Source organism: Mirounga leonina, unplaced genomic scaffold (assembly GCF_011800145.1).
Source record: "Mirounga leonina isolate KUSES-001 unplaced genomic scaffold, KU_Mleo_1.0 Mir_170, whole genome shotgun sequence".
In the NCBI taxonomy this organism is placed as follows: Eukaryota; Metazoa; Chordata; class Mammalia; order Carnivora; family Phocidae; genus Mirounga; species Mirounga leonina.
The window spans coordinates 43,472,169-43,491,535 of record NW_023270433.1 but is presented as its reverse complement, the minus strand read 5'-3'; the positions used below and the strand labels follow the sequence as shown (position 1 = coordinate 43,491,535).

At 36.4% G+C, this 19,367-nt stretch overlaps 1 protein-coding gene across 1 annotated transcript in view; it reads right to left on the bottom strand.

The window, feature by feature from the left end:
- Positions 1-18,464, bottom strand: part of TUSC1 (tumor suppressor candidate 1) — a 40,403-nt gene extending 21,939 nt beyond the window's left edge. Inside the window, exon 1 of the mRNA XM_035016617.1 lies at positions 18,329-18,464. Coding sequence (XP_034872508.1) covers positions 18,329-18,464 — 136 coding nt within the window. The remainder of the gene's footprint in view (positions 1-18,328) is intronic.
- Positions 18,465-19,367: the final 903 nt, after the last annotated feature.

Here is a 19,367-nt window from a genome sequence, read left to right as displayed (position 1 = left end):
GTAGCCATTTATCCGAAAACTTTAACACGGAAACACCACTTCCACTGGAGTGATTTTCTCCCTCCTGACTTTTCAGGCACATTATTCCACAGAATGCATCCAGTGGAACCGAATAATGTTGTGGACTTGCTTGGAGTTTCAGTCTGATGACAAGGAAACTGGTTTAATGTCTGCATTTATCAGAAGATTCTGACATAGGAGCTGTTATTTAGAGAGTTTTGACCAAATGATAGTCCCTTTCTTTTAAGGAAAAAGACTGTCACAGAGATCATCTGATCAACTGAATGGACCCTGCCTAGAAGGTAATATATGTCGCACCTGTGTTTCTTAGAGCACTCACATCACAGCTTCAAGGCTAAGCGAGAAAACTTAACCTCCTACCTACACAGATTTGTTGTACGTCTTCCAGGATTTCTATCACCACAGCCATGAGCCAAACAGACACTGTGTCCCAGATGTAGTATCTACCTTCATTACACCATTAGTAAAAACCACTGGCTATAACACAGAAATTTACTTCCCCAAAATTATTCTATAAAATACTGGTTTTAAGGGATGTTAACTAGAGGGGCGCTTGGGTGGCTCAGTCGTTAAGCGTCTGCCTTCGGCTCAGGTCATGATCCCAGGGTCCTGGGATGGAGCCCCGCATCGGGCTCCCTGCTCCTCGGGAAGCCTGCTTCTCCCTCTCCCACTCCCCCTGCTTGTGTTCCCTCTCTCGCTGTGTCTCTCTCTGTCAAATAAATAAATAAAATCTTAAAAAAAAAAAAAAAAGGGATGTTGACTAGAGTTGAATAAAGGGAGAAGAGGAGAGCTCTCATGTGGAAATATACTCAGATAAAAATTAAAATATCCAGGTAGTGGACTTCCATTGTAAAAGCAAAGCCAAAACAAATTTAAATTGTTACCTCTAATACTGAATTCTTAATTCAGATACCTAAATTTAGATGTAATTCTTAAAGATTATATCTGATTGCATTAAACAAGGAATCAATTAAGTTTAAGAAATACTAAGTTAAAATTTTACCTTTAACACATGATTTATCAAAGTCTTAACTGTCTTCAAATTGTATTATGTATTTTCAAGAGGAAGGAAAGAGTGTGGAGCATTTCACAAATGTATTCTACTGTATCCACCACCTCCACCTGCCTTTTTTCCCAGAATCTCTTAAGGATTATGGAAAGAGCCCAAATGTCTATTGACTGATGAATGAATAAAGAAGATGTAGTACACACACAAAAACACACACACAGGAATATATACTCAGCCATTAGAAAGAATGAAATCTTGCCATTTGCAATGATGTGGATGGAACTAGGGAGTATTATGCTAAGTGAAATAAGTCAGAGAAAGACAAATACCATACTATTTCACTCATGTGTGGAATTTAGGAAACAAAACAAATGGTCAGAGAGTAAAGAAAGAGAGGCAAACCAAGAAACAGGCTCTTAACTATACACAAACTGATGGTTACCAGAAGGGAAGTGGGTGGGGGGATGGGTTAAATAGGTGACAGGGATTATAGAGCGCACTTGTTGTGATGAGCACTGGGTGTTGTTATGTAAGTGTTGAATCACTAAATTGTACATCTCAAATTAATATTACACTGCATGTTAACTAACTAGAATTTAAATAAAAATTTAAAAAAATAGATACTCAATTGGTTAAAAAAAAAAAAGGACTAGCATTCTCTGGAACACATTTTGAGAAACAGTATCTTTAGCAACAATAATCACCAAGTAATCTGCAACTATAATAAATAACCATAGAAAAATAAAGCTTTTATGCTTACAGTTGCACTGGGAAATTAAGGATTACACTTAGATATCAATAAAGAATCATATAGTAAAATAGTAAAATGGTTCAGATGATCATTTCCATAGAGAATATCAAGAGGGATTAGAATCCATAGAGGAGCAGAGACTGAAGCTGGGCTTTGATGTGTGAGTAGATTTTGCATAGACAGAGAACAGACCCACACAGAATGCTCCACACACAGTAGGTGTTGATTAAGCACTTGTTAATTAACCAACTAGCCTAAACTGTATAGCTCTCAGAGGAAGCATGGCCTGGCTCAAACTGAAGAGGAGGCACTAGTAAACTTTCCATCTGGCAGTGACAAAGGGGAGGCTCCTTTGCCGGAAAATCATTAGAACCTGCGTGATGAGCACTTTCTCCAGCAACCTGCTGCGAGACCATTCAGGCTGTTATGCTTATCCTGGAATTCTTCCCTGAGAAATGAAAACTTGGCTGAAATGTTGAGGGCTTGAGGGTGCAGTATATCATCTCCATCTGTCTCAAAGAGTATATATGAATATCTCCCTCCTGAGGAAGAACTAGACCGTTAAGTTATGACTCTGTCATCACTCCCTCCACTCACTTTCCACTCAATCAAAAATACCGGCTAAGCAAGAGCATATAAGCAAGCCACCATGACAGATATTATAATATGGCAGGTAGGAACACTTATATCAATTTATCTGGAATGAAGAAGGCCAATATATACTTTGTTAAAGCCTTTGGAAGTGGATGATTCATACCTTGTCCATCTCTGTATTCCATACCACACAGTGGACACAGTGTGTACTCAGTAAATAACCTCACCTTTACTTAGCTGGAATGTGGTTGAAGTAATATGTTTGGAATACATCAGGAACCATTATGTCCAATCATAATTGATTAAGTTGTTTGAAATAAAGTTTGGAAATTCTGGCAATATGACAGACCAAATAAACACTGATGGGGACCTCTACTTTGGCAAACATTAACAACGACAACGACAACAACAAAACTGAAAAACTAGAAAACATCAGTATGAAAGATAATGGTAAAATGAAGTGTAAAGTGTTTAAAGTGATTTTTATTTTTCAGGAGGAATTTAGAGACATAAAGTAATTTTAGACTCTGTTAACTTATATGGTAAAAATAGAAAACAGAATTCACATAGTCTGTCCTTATACATTCCACAGCTGTGAAGGAAGAAACATAAAGAGTAATGTATACTCAAGTCAGTTCTTTTAAAAAGATCAAATGAAAGAAAGAAAATCAAATATAATGAATACTAAATAGAAAACATTTTAAAAGAAGGTAGTAGATATTGGTCAGCATCTATCAGTAATCACAATATAGAGAAATGGGTTACTTTGCCTGTTAGACAAAGATGCTCAAATGGGTTAGAAATGATAATCCAGCTTACTTTTAGAACATAGTCACCACATAATACATCTAAACGTTGACACAGAAAGGTGGAAAGCAAAGGGGTTATGTTCACACACACACACACACACACACTCACATACTTTAGTAAAACACTTAACCAAAGAACGCTATGGTAACATTATTATCATACAAAATATACTCAAAGGGAAAAGATGATCATTGATTTTAAGAGGGTTGTTACTTAATGATAAAATTAAAAACTCACTAAGACATCATAACAATCCTGATTCTGTTTGTACCTGCCAACAAGGCTTTACAAAGTACATGGGAAAAAACACCAAAAAACCAAATTGATAAAGTCCTGAAGTTATTAGGGAATTTTAACATTTCCATTTGAGGATTGATGGGTCAAGCATTAAATGTGTTTCTTAAAAACTCACACTGTTCCTATTACTGTGGTCAAAAATGAAATCTGAGCTAGATCCTGAAGGCAACGGACAGAGTAGAGAGAAGCATTCTGTACAGCAGACTTTTTAAAACAGTTTAAAGGTATCAAGGTCTAATGCCTAACACATAATCAAGACATGTAACTGATATTTAGAGTAGCTTTCTTTTTCTTAAAGAATCCCACCTTTCTGATAAGATATGAAAGTACACTACATTAAAATTCAAAATTGCCATGAGTTGCCACCATACTTATGAAAAATCCTGATGTGATTCACAAGTGACTTGGAATTTCTTTGAAGATACTATGATATATACCTTACTATGTCAGATTTTATAATAGTCTTTTGTTTTTAGATATAATAACATGAAAAGATAAAATCTCCAGATATTAGGTAGTCTTTACAAAAACACGAATTTAAAAAAAAACTCAAATTGCCTCCTTTAATCTTGAATTATTAATTCAGCTATCTATATACAGATATACATTCCTAAATATTATATCTGATTACATTAAAGAAAAGATGGGTAATCTACATATGATTTCCTTTGTTCTTTTCTAAAACTAGATGCATTTACTGAACTCTAATTTTTGATGTATCTGGTATGGTCAATCATAAAATGTTATTGAATATTTGTGAATATATTATTTTAGATATGCCCTTTCACAAAGATCAGCTCCTCAGTTATTGATAAACAGATCTCTTGAAACATGAAGGACTTTAAAAGTTAGAACTGAAAAAAAATAATAATAAAAGTTAGAACTGAGTGGTATAAATTATTTATTTGTTCATTGTTGAGATCCTTCTATGAGAATGGGGACCTTATTTGTCTGTTTAACACTGCATTTATCATTTAGGGTACAAGTGAAGTAAATATTACTTCAATGTATAAATGAATAAACAAACAAAAAACAAATAAGCAAGTTGCACCAGGAAAACCTTTGTATTAGAAAATAAATACTTCACTTAAATTGAAAGGTACCTGAGATTTTCAAGGGTCCTTTGATTAGGTCCCTGACCATCTCTGGCAGACACGAACTATAAAGAAGAATGAGGACAACTTCTCAAAATCTCCTCAATGTTCCTCTATGCCCAGAATAGGTGCCATTTCTAGAAGAACCAAATATAGTCAGGATATTTAAAAGCTAGAAAGAAACTGTTCACACTATGTATGCCTGGACAGAGAGTCGTGTGCATGTTTTAATTCTGTCAGCTTCCAAAGCATTTGTTTAGGACAATATAACAATGGATTCTTTCTGGATGCTATGAGCATAGGGACAAGAGAACTTTGCAGTGTTCATTCTTTGACTCCAGTGTTTGAAGTCTTCTCAAAAACTGTCTGGAATCTGCATACAAGCCCCAAGCCTCTCCCTCTTTCATTACTTTCTTGAGTCTGAGCCATCACCACCAAATCAAGTTCTTGCCTTCCTTGTGCTTAATGTTTTCAACTTAGCCTTCACTAAGATCCTTCAACCTATATTCTATACTCCTAGCCTACACAAGAGCCCAATTTGCTGTGGTGGAAGGAAGGAAGGAAGGACAGAAAGGAAGGAAGGAGGGAGGGAGGGAGGGAGGGAGGGAGGGAGGGAGGAAGGAATAAGACATCAAAATTGTATCTCTTCGGTTTAAGCACCACATTCTCCAAGAAATTTTTGTTTAAATACAAACAGCACAAGGAAGCTTGAAGATGGAAAAAAAAAAAATCATTATGTCTTTATCTAAAACAACTGACCAATCATATAGTTTTCCTTCAAGGAAGAAAGGGACTAACATGGGAACAGATTACTGGGCATCAGGAAGTAAGGGGCCCTAGAAAAGAAATGAAAAGGGCACAGAAAGAGAGAGAACACAACTCCACAACCTAACCTTGCTTATCTCATATGTTTTCCCCAGAGCTTGTAGATGTGCAGAATTTGAATGCACCTGAAGCCTTTAAAAAATTCTAGCATATCTTGTAAGCCTCAATTCTATTCCAAGCAAAGTTTACTAACTTACAAAGTACAATACTTAATTTTATTTGGAGCAGTGGAAGACAGACCTTTGTTCTATTTGTGATAATAATCTGGAAAAGACAATATTTTACCATATTTGTATGTTTCTATCAAGTCTTACTAAAGGCTATGAGTCAAATAATATAAAACTTATTTTCATCTATTTTTCTGTCTTATGAATATATAAAACTCCATTTCACTAAAGACAACTAATTCATCTTTACCACATAAAATGTGAGTTTTCATAACTGCAAAAAAAAGTATACACATCATTTAAAACTAAAATGAGAAAATCTTTATATGAGCAATAAATATAATAAACATGTTTAAATGTAAATGTAAAACACAAACCTCAGACAATGAGCCTACATAAACACTGTGATATTTAGACATTTGTCAGGCAGCCTTTTTCGTTTTGACAGCCAACTGAATGTTATATATAGAGAACTCTCTTTGGAAGATAGACTTCCTTGCCTCGTTTCCTTTACTCTGAATACAACTGTAAGACATTTCAATGTGTGGGAAGCATCTATGGTACAGAAAGTTGGAAAACATTCAGGCATGAAGTACCAAAACAGTCAAATACTTGCAAAACCAATATGCTCATCCATAATGATTCATTCTCTATTTAAAACACATGTTCAAAGGCTAGGAAATCCGACCTGTATAGTTAACAAAAGCCTTTTGCTTTTGACCTTCTCACAGACAAGATTAAAAAGAAGGAATACAGATTCTAAATTTTAACAATGTTTAGTTCTGGAAGCTGTTTTTGTTCTAGGGCTCCGCATGAGACAAAAATTAATTGCAATCATCCTATCTGTCCATCTTCTATAGACTGTGTGTATGTGTGTGTTTTAAATTTCTGCTTTATACTATAAGAAGAGAAACCAGCAATGCCACTTGGCAATAACTGCCCAAATCTCGGCTTTTATTTAATACTCTCAGCATGGGTTCCATTAAATCCAGTTGGAAATTATCTTTGAGACCCTTGAATATGACAAATGTGTGTGAATTTTAAATTAGTGAAAACGAAATAACAATATTGTTGATGACTCATCATTTATGGCAAAACCTTGACAATTTTTGCCTTTTGTAATTTTTCGGAGACCAGAACTGTAAACAAGTGTATCTTCTCCCACATTCTGTTCATGTTCTGCTTTCCAAGAGAGCCTGTTTGAATTATTCTACCCTGAGAGAAGTATGTTTAAAATATCTTCTTTCACTTTTGATTATGTCTAGTGACTTAATTGCTAGGGTCTATAGCAGTAGACTCTATATTGAGTGAATATTTCTGAACAGTGTGGAATAAGGATTCAGAAGAAAGATGAAACAGAAGAAAAGTGGTAAACTTGAGGAATATTAGCACTCTGGCAATATTCATTTCTTTAGCACTACCCCAGAAAACATTCTAATATTCTGGTCAACAATTAGAACTCTCCTAGAGAGCATAAAGAAAAAAAATCATAATGAAATCTGGACCCTGATTTAGTTTTGGAACTTTATTGAATTTGCAAACATAATAGACATTGCAAATGTCACACTGAAAATTTCTTTCAGATCTGACCAAATAAGTAAACTCATCAAGAAATGTGGGTGGGGAGGGATGCCTGGGTGGCTCAGTTGTTAAGTGTCTGCCTTCAGCTCAGGTCATGGTCCCAGGGTCCTGGGATCGAGTACCGCATCGGGATCCTTGCTTGGTGGGGAGCCTGCTTCTCCTTCTGCTTGCTCTCCCTGTTTGTGCTCTCTCTCTCTCTGACAAATAAATACATAAAATCTTTAAAAAAAAAAGTGAATTTAAGAAATGTGGGTGGGGTGAAGAGACCATAATTTTAAAAAATGCAATCCTCCTGTTTTAAGAAAAATAACAGTGTGTTCATAGTAAGTTCCTTTCAAAGTGTTCAAGGACTGAGAAAATGAAAAGATATAGCCCCCAGTATTCTAACTGGAATGAGGTCCTTATATAGCAAAATCTTTCATGACCTATACCTTTTTTAATCATTATAAACAAGAATGAGTAAAATTAGTTTTAGAAAATTTGGGAATGCAAATGCTCTCCTAAGTTATGGCATTAAACAGAGTCACTTGTTTCCCTTCTAAGTCATAGCTTTTCACTGTTTTCACAAATGCACTTCAAACTTATTTCATTTAGATACTTGTTTAAAAACTGTAACCAACCTATGAACATACATAAAATATAAAGCACTGTAATGAATACATAAGAAAAAGACAATCAAAAGGAAACATGGCCAACAGACTTAAACAGATACTTTACAAAAGAGGTTATCCAAAAGTGGTAAATTATGGAAATGGTCATGATGAAAATGCCAATATTTTGCCAGTATTTTGGTATTCCTAGAGATAAACCCGCCAGAATGCCTATAATGAAAAAGACAATACCAAGATTCGGCCGAGACATGCAAATTAATTAAACAGTTTGGGAAAGTGTTTGGCACTATTTTCTAAAGTGGAGCAACAATACTTTGTGGTCCAGCAGTTCTCATTGTCGACGTGTAACATCAGAACTTTATTCTACACCCAGAGACATATGAAATAATATGGGGAGCAGTGCTATTAGTCATAGACTCAACTGGAAACTGCTAAAATGCCTAGCAATCACAGAATGAGTATATAAATTGTAGCTATGCATACAATGAAAAGTTACATGGCAAACAAAATCAAGAAACCACACCATCCATGGATATAAGTGAATCTCAAAAAAATATGATATGGAGCTAAAGAAATCAGACACAGGAGTACCTATTGTATGGACCTATTTATATAAAGTTCAAAAACAGGTAAACCTGATTTGTGATTTTAGAAGTCAAGAAGAGTGGTTAACCCTGTCAGGGACAGTGATGGGAGGAGGTGCAAGTAATCTTTTGGGGTGCCTGGATATGTTCTGGTTTTTATCTGAGTACTAATAATATGAGTGTACACATGAAAATTCATCAAGATATGCACTTATGATTGGGGGGTAGGAAAGTTATCTTCAATAAAAATTTTACATTAAGAAGCAATTATTATAAGTGCCCAGAGGAGGATTTATGCCTGGGAGGGATGTAGGAATGTGTTTAAATTGAATTATGTATTTGAAAAATTTATAGAAGTAAGATCTTTTGGCTTAATTACTCTCTCTTTCAACTCTTGACTTCTCTTTCTATTCCCATGCCACTGGAGTGGTTGAGGGCATTTTGAGGATCCAGATATAAGAAAGTTGAGTTGGATACATTGTCTTTTATCGAATAGGAACAAAATGACATAGTTTGCAGTCACTTTCATGTATAGTTACATAACTGGTCGCTGTCCTTGCATAAGAAACACTTGCAGGAATTCTCTGAGGGCCCACTGGTAATGTGAGATAACCAGAGATCCCATGAGAAAAGAATGTGTTTGCAAACCTCAGCATGGGAACTATGAGGCTAGTGGAGGAGAAACATGGTTTGAATGTACACATCAAAAACTATTCTATGGACAAATTTTCCAATCAATACATATCTAAGATTCTAAGTGAAGGATTTATTTACTTTTGGTATCTCATCAAAATGAAAGTTCTCTCTTGTCAGAAATTTCCAAGGCAGAATATGTATGGGCATAATTTTTATGGGAATCAGACAAAGTAGAATTTGTCAGTATTCCTGTGTTTAGAGGGCACAAATTTAGAGCAGCGCTAAGAACAGTGAACATGTCTATGTGCAATGCCCCCTGTTTTATGAACTTGGACTATCAATAATTCAAACAGATTGTGGTCAATCATGTTAGGGAATGGCTGAATTATCTCTATTTTCTCTATAGAAAGTGATATTATGAAATTGTCATTGAGGAGATAAAGAGAATGCAGCCAAAAAAAAAAAAAAAGTAAGGAAAAAAGTAGTTTACCATAAAAACATGTTTGTTGTTTTCTGGATTTTGTGATCATTTGGTATTTGAGCTTTTCAATTTGTAATTTTGTATTTATTCTCTCATGATAATACAATTTTTGTACTGATTTTTGTATTTGCAGTTTTGAACTTTTTTCTTAAGAAGGAGGGTACCCCTACCCTGTATAATCTTCTGACACCACAAAACTCAAATCCACCTTGGCGTCTCTGTCCTGGCTTCTCTGTCTCATCAAAATCTTCCCTTAAATCAATGAAGTTGACCTCTCTAAAGAACACCTCTCATTGAATTCCACTGTCATTCCTCTTTATACATGAGAACACTGAGGTTTGGGAATATACCCATGCTAACAGCTAGAAATGGCCAGACTGGGGGTGGCAGTTCTAAACTCCTCTCTGAGAGGTGCCTTGTGCACTAATGAGAAGGAAGTTTTGCTGCCGAGTGGCGGAACCACTGGCTGAGGCTCCATGTACGTCACACCCTTCCTGGCATGGATCTCAACACACCTTTCATAAGCACTGATAACTTGGAAGTTTGTTTTCATCATTTCTTCCACCATTCTTCTGTTACCTGCCTATAGTAACGAGTTTAGAAACCTTTATTCAACACATACAGTCAAATTGGCTTTGCAGGCAGATGCTGCCTGGGAAGCTACAGGAGAAGGGAAAAGCAGCAAGGAGGTAGAATGTTCCAGATCTCCCCAGCCTGGGTACAGTACTCAGCTGACTGAAGTTAGAGACCACTGCCTCAAAGTTCATGGTCACTGCAGAGTGAGATCTCCGTCTCTTCCAGCTCCCAATCACAACCCTCCTGTCTGTCTGAGGTTCCAGCAGGTGTAACACAAATAGCAGGGATGGGATGAGAGCCCACATCCTCTCCCCCAAGGCTACTCTGAAGAGAAGGTCACAAAACCATCTCTTCAGAGATTCTAAGTGAGAATCCTCATGGCTCTCATTAAATGAATGCAGGCAGCTGTGGGCTAGGCCATACATACACAAATAAACCAGGAATCCTTTCAAACTTTATCCCTTACATCCAACCACAAATTTACTTTTCAACCACTGTCTTAGTATCCAAATTCTGTGTACTTCACTATAACAAAATTATTTTATCCTGCTAAAGTTAAATTCTATGGGCTTTAATTATTGTAACAGACAATCTGGTGACTGAAATAAGTTACAAATTGGTACTTGCTTGTGGAAAACAAGGAATATCAAGATCCAATGAAAATGTATTGTCTTGGAGATTCCTACCAATGCAGAGAAATAATTTAACTTACTCTCCTGTCACAGCTAAAAAAGTGACAGAATTGGTTTTTGAACACAAATTTCATGATGTCTAGTGAAGTATTCTTTTCCTTCTGTTTCTCTGATCTAATAAGCCCAGAAGACAAAAATACAAGATGATTTGAAAAGTTATACCTTACTCAGAAATAATGAAATCCAAATGAACCCCCTCCCATGAGAGAAAAACTGCTAATACTCCAAATACCCTGAGAAGCCTACTTACAACTCGTTTAGTGAATGAGCACTAGGCATGACCCTAGGTGTTTCATGTACATTACTGTATTTACTCTGGACAACAGTCCTTTCACGTAATACTAAATCTGATAATAGCTACTCATTTATTCTATGTTTACTATGTTCCAGGCACTATGGTAAAGGTTTACATACACTGACATTAATTCTCACCAACAAAACTAGGATAGTAGGTATGATTTTCATCTTCTGTACCTTGCAGTTGAGAAAAATGAGGCTCAAAGATTATGTAACTTACTCAAGATCACATGATAATAAATGGAAGAGGCAAGAGAAAAAAAATCTGGCTGTTTTTTTCTAATGCCTGTAAGTCAACCACTATGTTATACTAACTCTGCTATTAGTAGAATTTATCACTTGACTAATGAGGAAATTCAGGACATGTAACTTTAGAAACATTTCCAAGATTATGGAGATCATTATTAGAGAAACAGGGTTTTTCTGAAACCAAATTCTGAGTATTTCTCCTATTGCTCCTAATTTCAGTTTTGCTAGTAAGGATATGTAGAATGTCAGGCCACTCACTTACCTCCCCTGACTCTTGATTTTCACCAGAGATCACAGAAGTTATTACCTGGTCTGTTTTCCATGCATGGCACTGATCATGAACTTAGCAAACTACACAGTGTCATACAGGTGTAAAATGCTTAATGTTCTTGTTAAAATAATATCCTAGTCCATGTTACCACGTGTGATTTAGGATCATGGGAGAAAACCTTATAACATGGTTGTAGTCTGTGTCTGCTGGACATTTATACATTCTAAACTTGCCCTGATGGGATCTAGAACAGAGTTTGGGCAGTTGTCAAGAGCCAGAGATAGCCCACAAATTCATTTTTTACTTGCAAATGATAAAGTTATTAGAAAGCTGAATTCTCTTTCTTTTCTTTTCTCTTTCTTCCTTTCGCTGAATTCTTTATGAGGACTTCCCCAAGAGGTGACTGGGGTAGAGAGAGGGTTGGGAAGTCAGAGGAGGCTCTTCTATATTTGACTGATCAGATGTCATGGATTTTCTGCAACTCTCCCTTATATATGTCTGTTGTGCCAGGTAAGAGATGCATGTGACTCTGCGTGCCTCATCCCTGATGGCAGCTTCTTTCCGTACCTCAGCTCTGGGGTGGTAACAGTTTCTCCTCTCCTTTCATGAATCTTAAATTCTAGCTGGTCCTTTCAGCCCACATCTCCTGCCTCCTTAGGATTTTCATTGACTGAGCTTCCGCCTCTTATGGGTAATACTGTCTTCTCTGTACTGACCTTCAGCTGCTTTATCTTGATTTCCAAACAGACATGACAACACTTAGAACCATTCATACAAGGTATATGCATACAGTCGACTTTACTAAAGGTAGTGTTACAGGATCTTTTATTTTCTTGTTTTGTTGTTGTTGTTGTCGGGCAGCGGCAGCGATACACATTATTTAAACTAGAATATGAGGGGTGCCTGGGTGGCTTAGTCAGTTAAGCATCTGCCTTCAGCTCAGGTCATGATCCCAGGCTCCTGGGATCTAGCCCCACAATGGGCTTCCTGCTCAGCGGGGAGCCTGCTTCTCCCTCTCCCTCTCCCTCTGCCACTCCCCCTGCTTGTGCTCTCTCTGTCAAATAAATAAAATCTTAAAAAAAATAAACTAGAATATGAGATTGCCTTGCTTTTGCAGCTATTTGCTCCAACCCATCCCAATGCCACCATCTCCTTCTCTTCCTGTTAACGTCGCTTACTTCAATGCCTTGTCTCTGTTCCCAGCAAAGCAACTCCGGAATTAATTCACTCCACAGTCCAGCTCCCTGTAGCTCCAGCCTGAAATGTAGCCACAGATCTATTTTTACCTTTTCAAGCCCCAGACACTGATGAATGTGTTCTGTTCCACTACGTGCCCTCTACTTGGGACCGCACACCTCTTCCTCCCATGGATGCAAGAGCACCAGCAACAGCCAATCTCATTTTGTTTCCTCTGCTTCACGCAGATGAATGAGTAGGATTATTATTTGGTAACTTAAATATTTTTAACTCTTGGACTTGCTATTTGATTATATGTCATTTCGGGAAGCTGTCAGAGGTACGTGACGCCCACACGGCATGGCAGACTCTGATACACTCACTGCATTTTTCAGACAATACTGAGTTGTACTGGTGTTTTCCGAGACATGATCTCATCTTATCTCACAATAACCCTATGACTTTGATAGGACAGGTAGTGTATCAGTCGGGATCATGTCAGGGGACAGAAAATAGGAGAGAATTTAATGGGAAGATTCAACTAGGTGTAAAACTGATAACTCCTGGAAAGTATATAAAAGAGAACTCAAGGTTTTACAAAGGTAGCTACTTTACAAAGCCCTCAGGGCTGAGGGAACAAAGAGAATAGGGAGCAACTGTGACAATTCAGGAGCCTAGAGGAGGAGAACTATGGAGCTGAAAGTCTGTCTCTGAGGAGGCTGCTGGATCCACGCTGGGAAGAGGGACCCTGTGGGGCAGAGGTGGCAGCTCTGAAAGATCCTTGTGTCAGGAGCAGGGAGAGGCCCATGAAGTTGGTTCTGCAAATGCTGGGAAAATGCCAAACAGGACTCAAAGGCTCCTAACTGGAAGGAACTGCTACTGTCAGGATGAAGAAGTCCTGCGGGCATGACTCAGAGGCACTGCGGGATAACTGAAGCCCACGGGAGTAGGGGTGGAGCCGGCCCTTCTCCTCCCTCCTGGGTCGTGGTCTCCCTCTACTGTTCTCTATTGTCAGAACCTAATGGGTACCGACCCAGCAAAGAGGCCCCCCTGACGTGCAGAGCCCAGTCCAGTATACACAGAGGAGGGTTTGGAGGTTAAGGCCAAGAACTTAGTAACTGGAACAGATAATTTCCCTTGCCCAACTTTGAATTTAAAAAAAGGGAGATAAGGCTGAGAGAATGTAACCAAACCAAAACTATCTTGCTAAGATAACAAAACCGGCAAGAGGGAAGGCTGGGATTTACATTTTATATCTTGATTGTAAATGTCATACTTTTTTCATTACGCCACATTTCCTGAGGCCCAAATGATTGAAATAACTCCCCTAGAATCACATACTATTTCACCAGCAAAGACCTTGAAAAACATCGTCCAATTTATCACTTTTTCTCTATATTGCCCTGACTCAAAAATGTCTCACTTAGATCAGGAGAAATCAAGTTTGGGGGGATAGAGAAGTCGAGGGTGGGAAGAGCGGAGTATCTCAAAGCTCGTTTTCAGCAGGAGACACCTAAGCCAATGGGACAACAGCAAAACTGAGAGATGCAAACACCTCATTCATTTACGAACTCATTCATGCAATAACCAATTATTGCGTGTCTACCTCATTCCAGACACTATTTTAGACAATGATGGCTCAGATTTGGATAAAAATCCCTGCTTTCATGCAGTTAACATCCTAGCGAGGGAGCCAGACAAGAAGTAATATAAATAGCGTACATAGTCTGCTAGAGAATATAGAAATATAAAGCAAGGGAGTGGTTGCATCTCCCTTTACGGTTGTCAGAAAAGTCCTCGTAGAGAAGGACCCTGGGACCATGAACTGAACCAAAGGCAGACACTTAACGACTAAGCCACCCAGGCGCCCCAAAGAAGAGCTTAAATTTAAAACAAAAATAAAACCAACTGGATTCCTAAGGAAACTGATCTTTTGTCTGAAAATCTATTAAAATTTTATTTGGTTCTCATAACTCTCTCCCTCCTCTTTTTTATTTTTTCCATCTAGCACATGAATTAGCAGTGACATGTCAGAGATATTTAGAAATTTGCATGTATATATCTATATAGTTATAATGTGTGCTGTATATGTATGTAAATATATATTTATAATATATTTAAGTATTTTGACATTTTTATTTCCTGTTATATTTGATCAAGGCATCAGTTGAATAAAAAAAAAAAAAAACACACAACACTTTTTCCCTCGCAATGCAGGGAAAGCCTATTGTAAAAGTAAATTGATTGCTTGAGTAGACATCTCAATTTCTGTTTCCTTTGATTTTCCTGTCATTTAATGCTGAAAGCCAATATTCTCCTAAGTCTGTAAACTTTATTTTTACTTACTGAATTTCTGAAAGATGCAGCTGGGGAGGGGTTTAGAGGGAAAAATAATGTGTATAGAATGTTGTTATTAATATATACAGGAGCTGTCATGTAAAGAATGACTAGAATGTTGTTAATATGACTTCAGCACAATACACACAGCCTCTAAATGGTGACATAAATTACATCCAGTGTTCTTATTGCTGCCTGATGCTATTACCTAAGACAATATAAATTTTACACTTGAAGTAAGTTGGCTACAGTTTTCAATAAAGATCCAGCTCTCTCATGCTGCACCTCCTACAGCAAAACTAATTAGGACATTACACTAGTGACAGCTAGAATCCTCACGATGTTGTGTAATCTTCTGGGATTCAGTACTATTTTGCCCCATTAGCTTTTTCTTACTCAAAAAGAAAATCCTGGATTTGTTATTCTTTGACACGTCTACAAATGAAACATGAACAGCATTACATATATGAATGTACATCTTTTCCATACTTTGGGCTTCACAGATCCTTACTGAACAATGAAATGAAGAGATAGTGAAAACCATAGGAACAGACAAGGAAATTCAACTCTGTTTGATATTATTTATTCGTTTGGAATAGCTTTGATAGGGAAAGCGTTTGGAAGGTCACTGGCCTTGAAGACGTGAGGGGTACATGTGAATATTTTTCACGGTGTCCCTGTATTATCACAATGAATTATTATAGCTTACTTTAAGCTTCCTTCAGCTAATAGTTGGTTTGCAAAAAGATATGTGTAGTGCAGGAATTATGTAGTCAAGACTCATTGTTCCAAGAAAAAATGGCCTTGAAGAGAGGAATAAAAAAGACATAAAAATTTGAAGTCATGAATTAAGTTTCCTTAAGCTGTACTGGGATAAAGGCGATATACAGTTGAGGAAGGGATTACTCAAATGTTTTGGCATACATTCAGTTTCAAAATATTTGGAAGAAAAAAGTGACATAGCACTGTCTTATTGACAATTTTGAATCATGTGGGAAAAAAGCTACAGATCTTTGACCAAACTCTGAAAATAACTTTTCACCTACCTCCTCCTACTTAGCAAATATGTCTGTCACCAACAATTACATTATTTATAGTTGTCAGCTTGTCCAAACGTATATATTCTTCATCTCCATCTTTTCAAACTACCTTATTTTTAGATTATGAATAATGTTACCAAATCTCACACTTCATTGTTTATATATATTAGTAGACAACAGGAATCAGTAGAAAGAATGTGGATTTGGAATCCTGATTTTTAACTGGGGTATGGATTCCTACTTACTCACTGGAAGACCTTGAACAAGGTAAATATCTTCTCTGATTCATTAGTGAAGTGGGAACAGTAATACCCACCCCTGGTCTGAGTTAAAGCTTAGAAAGTATCTGGCCTTCTATAGGTACTTAAATACTATTTTATTCCCCTTTGTTTTCCCATTTATTAAAAAAAAAAAAAAATCTTAGGGGCTTTCTCCAGGACTCTTACGGAATTATTTTCTTCTGTGTCTGTATAAGTCTCTATATTGCCTTCTTATGCTTTAATTTCAAAAGTTTTATACTGAATGTTGCCTAATCATATGATTATTTTTCCCTTATGATAATAACATAACCTACATTCTTGTGGCCTCTTTGAGAATTTTTTAGAAAGGAAAAAAAGAAAAAGCAAAACCTAATTTAAGTGAGTCTCAATTGTTTTTTATACATATTTGAGTATATCTTGGTTGAAACATACCACCTAAGACATAAAAGTTGTATGCAATAAAAACCCGATACAACATCTGTAGTTTATAATTTAGCATTAGAAGTTTTATCGAAATTCCCATGCAATTCTAGCTACTTTTAAACTATTCAATTTTCATTTAAAAGAAGGAAAGAAAGATTTAAAAAAAAAGGAAGGAAATTATAAGAACTCAGCATAATTTTTTAAAAAATTGTATTGATTAATATAGTTTGAAGTATTTTATTCATCACCTTTTGGTAAATAACTGCATTTCTTTTAAAAAGTTCAAAATAGCATTAGATTTTTGAATGCATTATAATTTGTTTCTGAGGGTTTACTAAGAGCTACATTTATTAGATTACAACTGAATTTGTGTACCTACAACTTTCTGTTAAAGGTTTTACCATCTTCTCTAGAAATGGGCCTGCATTAATCTTTATCTTCTAGCCCTGCTATTACCCCATTGATACATTTCACATTAATTATGTATCTCTCTCCTTTAGATCCCCCAGGAACCAGTTTCTAAGCCCAAGAGCCCAGGTGTATGGAATATATCTATATATCATGCTCATGTTACTTTCCTGGTCCATTTTGAAATTGCCTCTTTTGATAATGGTTTGAGTCTCTGCACACAAATTTCCCTCTTTTGAGCATTGGTGATTTTTATTCAATGGAAATATTGACCTAGAACCTGGTCACTGAGTTGTCTATTCTTAGACCTACATATTATTACTCACTCTTCTTAAATGTGTAAACTTCTTGCTATTACACAGTAATAAGTGTGAAGCAACAATAAACTGATTGAATTCAACATTTTGGGTGAATTATTTATAGCTAGAAAGAAGGCATTCAATTGCCAACATTTAACAAGCTTTATGTACTAAGTATTATACTTATCACTTAAATTCTACCTTTTAAATGAGTGGTAACAAAATACATTATACATTTCCTTATGTATGGAAATATTTCACAGAAAGCCAAGACCATACAAAATAGTGGGTCATCACATTTAGTGTTTCATAAGTAGTTCTTGCTTTGCACAGCAGTGCAAGACTGTAAAAATGAGAGAGGAAGCTGAAAAGATACAAAGAAATTTTAAGCAATGGGAAAACTTATGATTTTTTTCTGGGCATTAAAAATATTTTGTCAACAAACACTTTTAAAAATGTATAGGGCAATGAAAAAAATAATAGCAAAAGTATTATTTCCTTAGTAAACTAGTATTTAAAACACTAGGAACATTGATAATTGTTTTGTCGCAAAACTATCAACAGTAGTTTGAACAGTGCTTGCCATCTTATAACTTAAAATATGGAATGAGGATCTTATCTATGCCTTGGAAAATTGCCATACTCCTTTCTAAATTTGGATCAGTTCCCAATATCTTATCCTTCACATTTTCAATATTGTGAAATATCCTCAAGATTTTCTTTAATGTGAGTTTCAGTGGGTGTCACTTTCTCTTGGACATCTTCATCCTTTCCATTGCTACCACCTTCCTCACCTGTGTCAAAAAAGGTCACCGTAACTCAGTACTGTGGCTGCATACCTAAAGTCCCATGAATGGCTGCCATTTCTTCTATAATTCCACTTACATTCAATTCAGATTTCACATTCATATTTACCATTTTGTTTCTATGCTGCTCTTTGATGTTTTTGGTCAATTTCCCACTTTGATTATCCATTTTTATAAACTATCACATGAGTTTATCCCTGTGAAACAAAGAGGCAACACAAGTACACATTTTTCTGTCTGTGCATGAACTGAACAACAGAAGTGGCATGACCAGTCACCATCAGACTTTCAAAGAAGCGATGTGACTTATAACTGATTATGATGCCTATCTGTTATGCAGTGATTTGTGGATGGAATAGCTGGGAGCAATGTACTTTGTATAATTACTCACAGTTAATATACCGTGGTAACTAAAATTTGGACCATGTTCTCTGGAGAACTATGTTATTTAACTAAACCATAGTAACTGAAATGTGCCCATAATGAAACTATGAAATCTAAACAATACATGACTTTTTAAAAGTGTGCACTATTTTGCTCTTCATGATTACACAGCTAGACTCTATATAGTTGCACAATATATATCAGGATTTGGAAATTGAAAAAATGCTGCATGTAATTTTGTGTAAATTATTGAGTAGAAATGCATATAGCACCTATTACTTACATAAGCACAATTCTAAATCTTCAGCAAAGGGACATGTTATTCCAGCAGGCCTATGATCTATTCAGCAGTCTCTGGAACTCTGCAGTCACTTTAAGGGGCAGTAATTAACCACCAGAAAATTCTCTGGGACTTCATCCCTTTCTGACATAATTCCTTCTAAGCCCATGGATCTGCTCCTTTTTCTGAGACAGTAATTATTAAGGGACATTCAATGAGCACCCCCTTTTTTAATGTATCCTGCCTGTGTTGGACACTATATATTCATTATTTTGATTATTAATAATGCTGCAAGGTAGGCATTAAGTAGTATCTGTAATTTACAGATAAGAAAATAAAGACCTAGAATGATCAGGTAACTTGTCCAAAGTTACAGATACAGATCTCTGGCCTCCAAATCTAGGATCT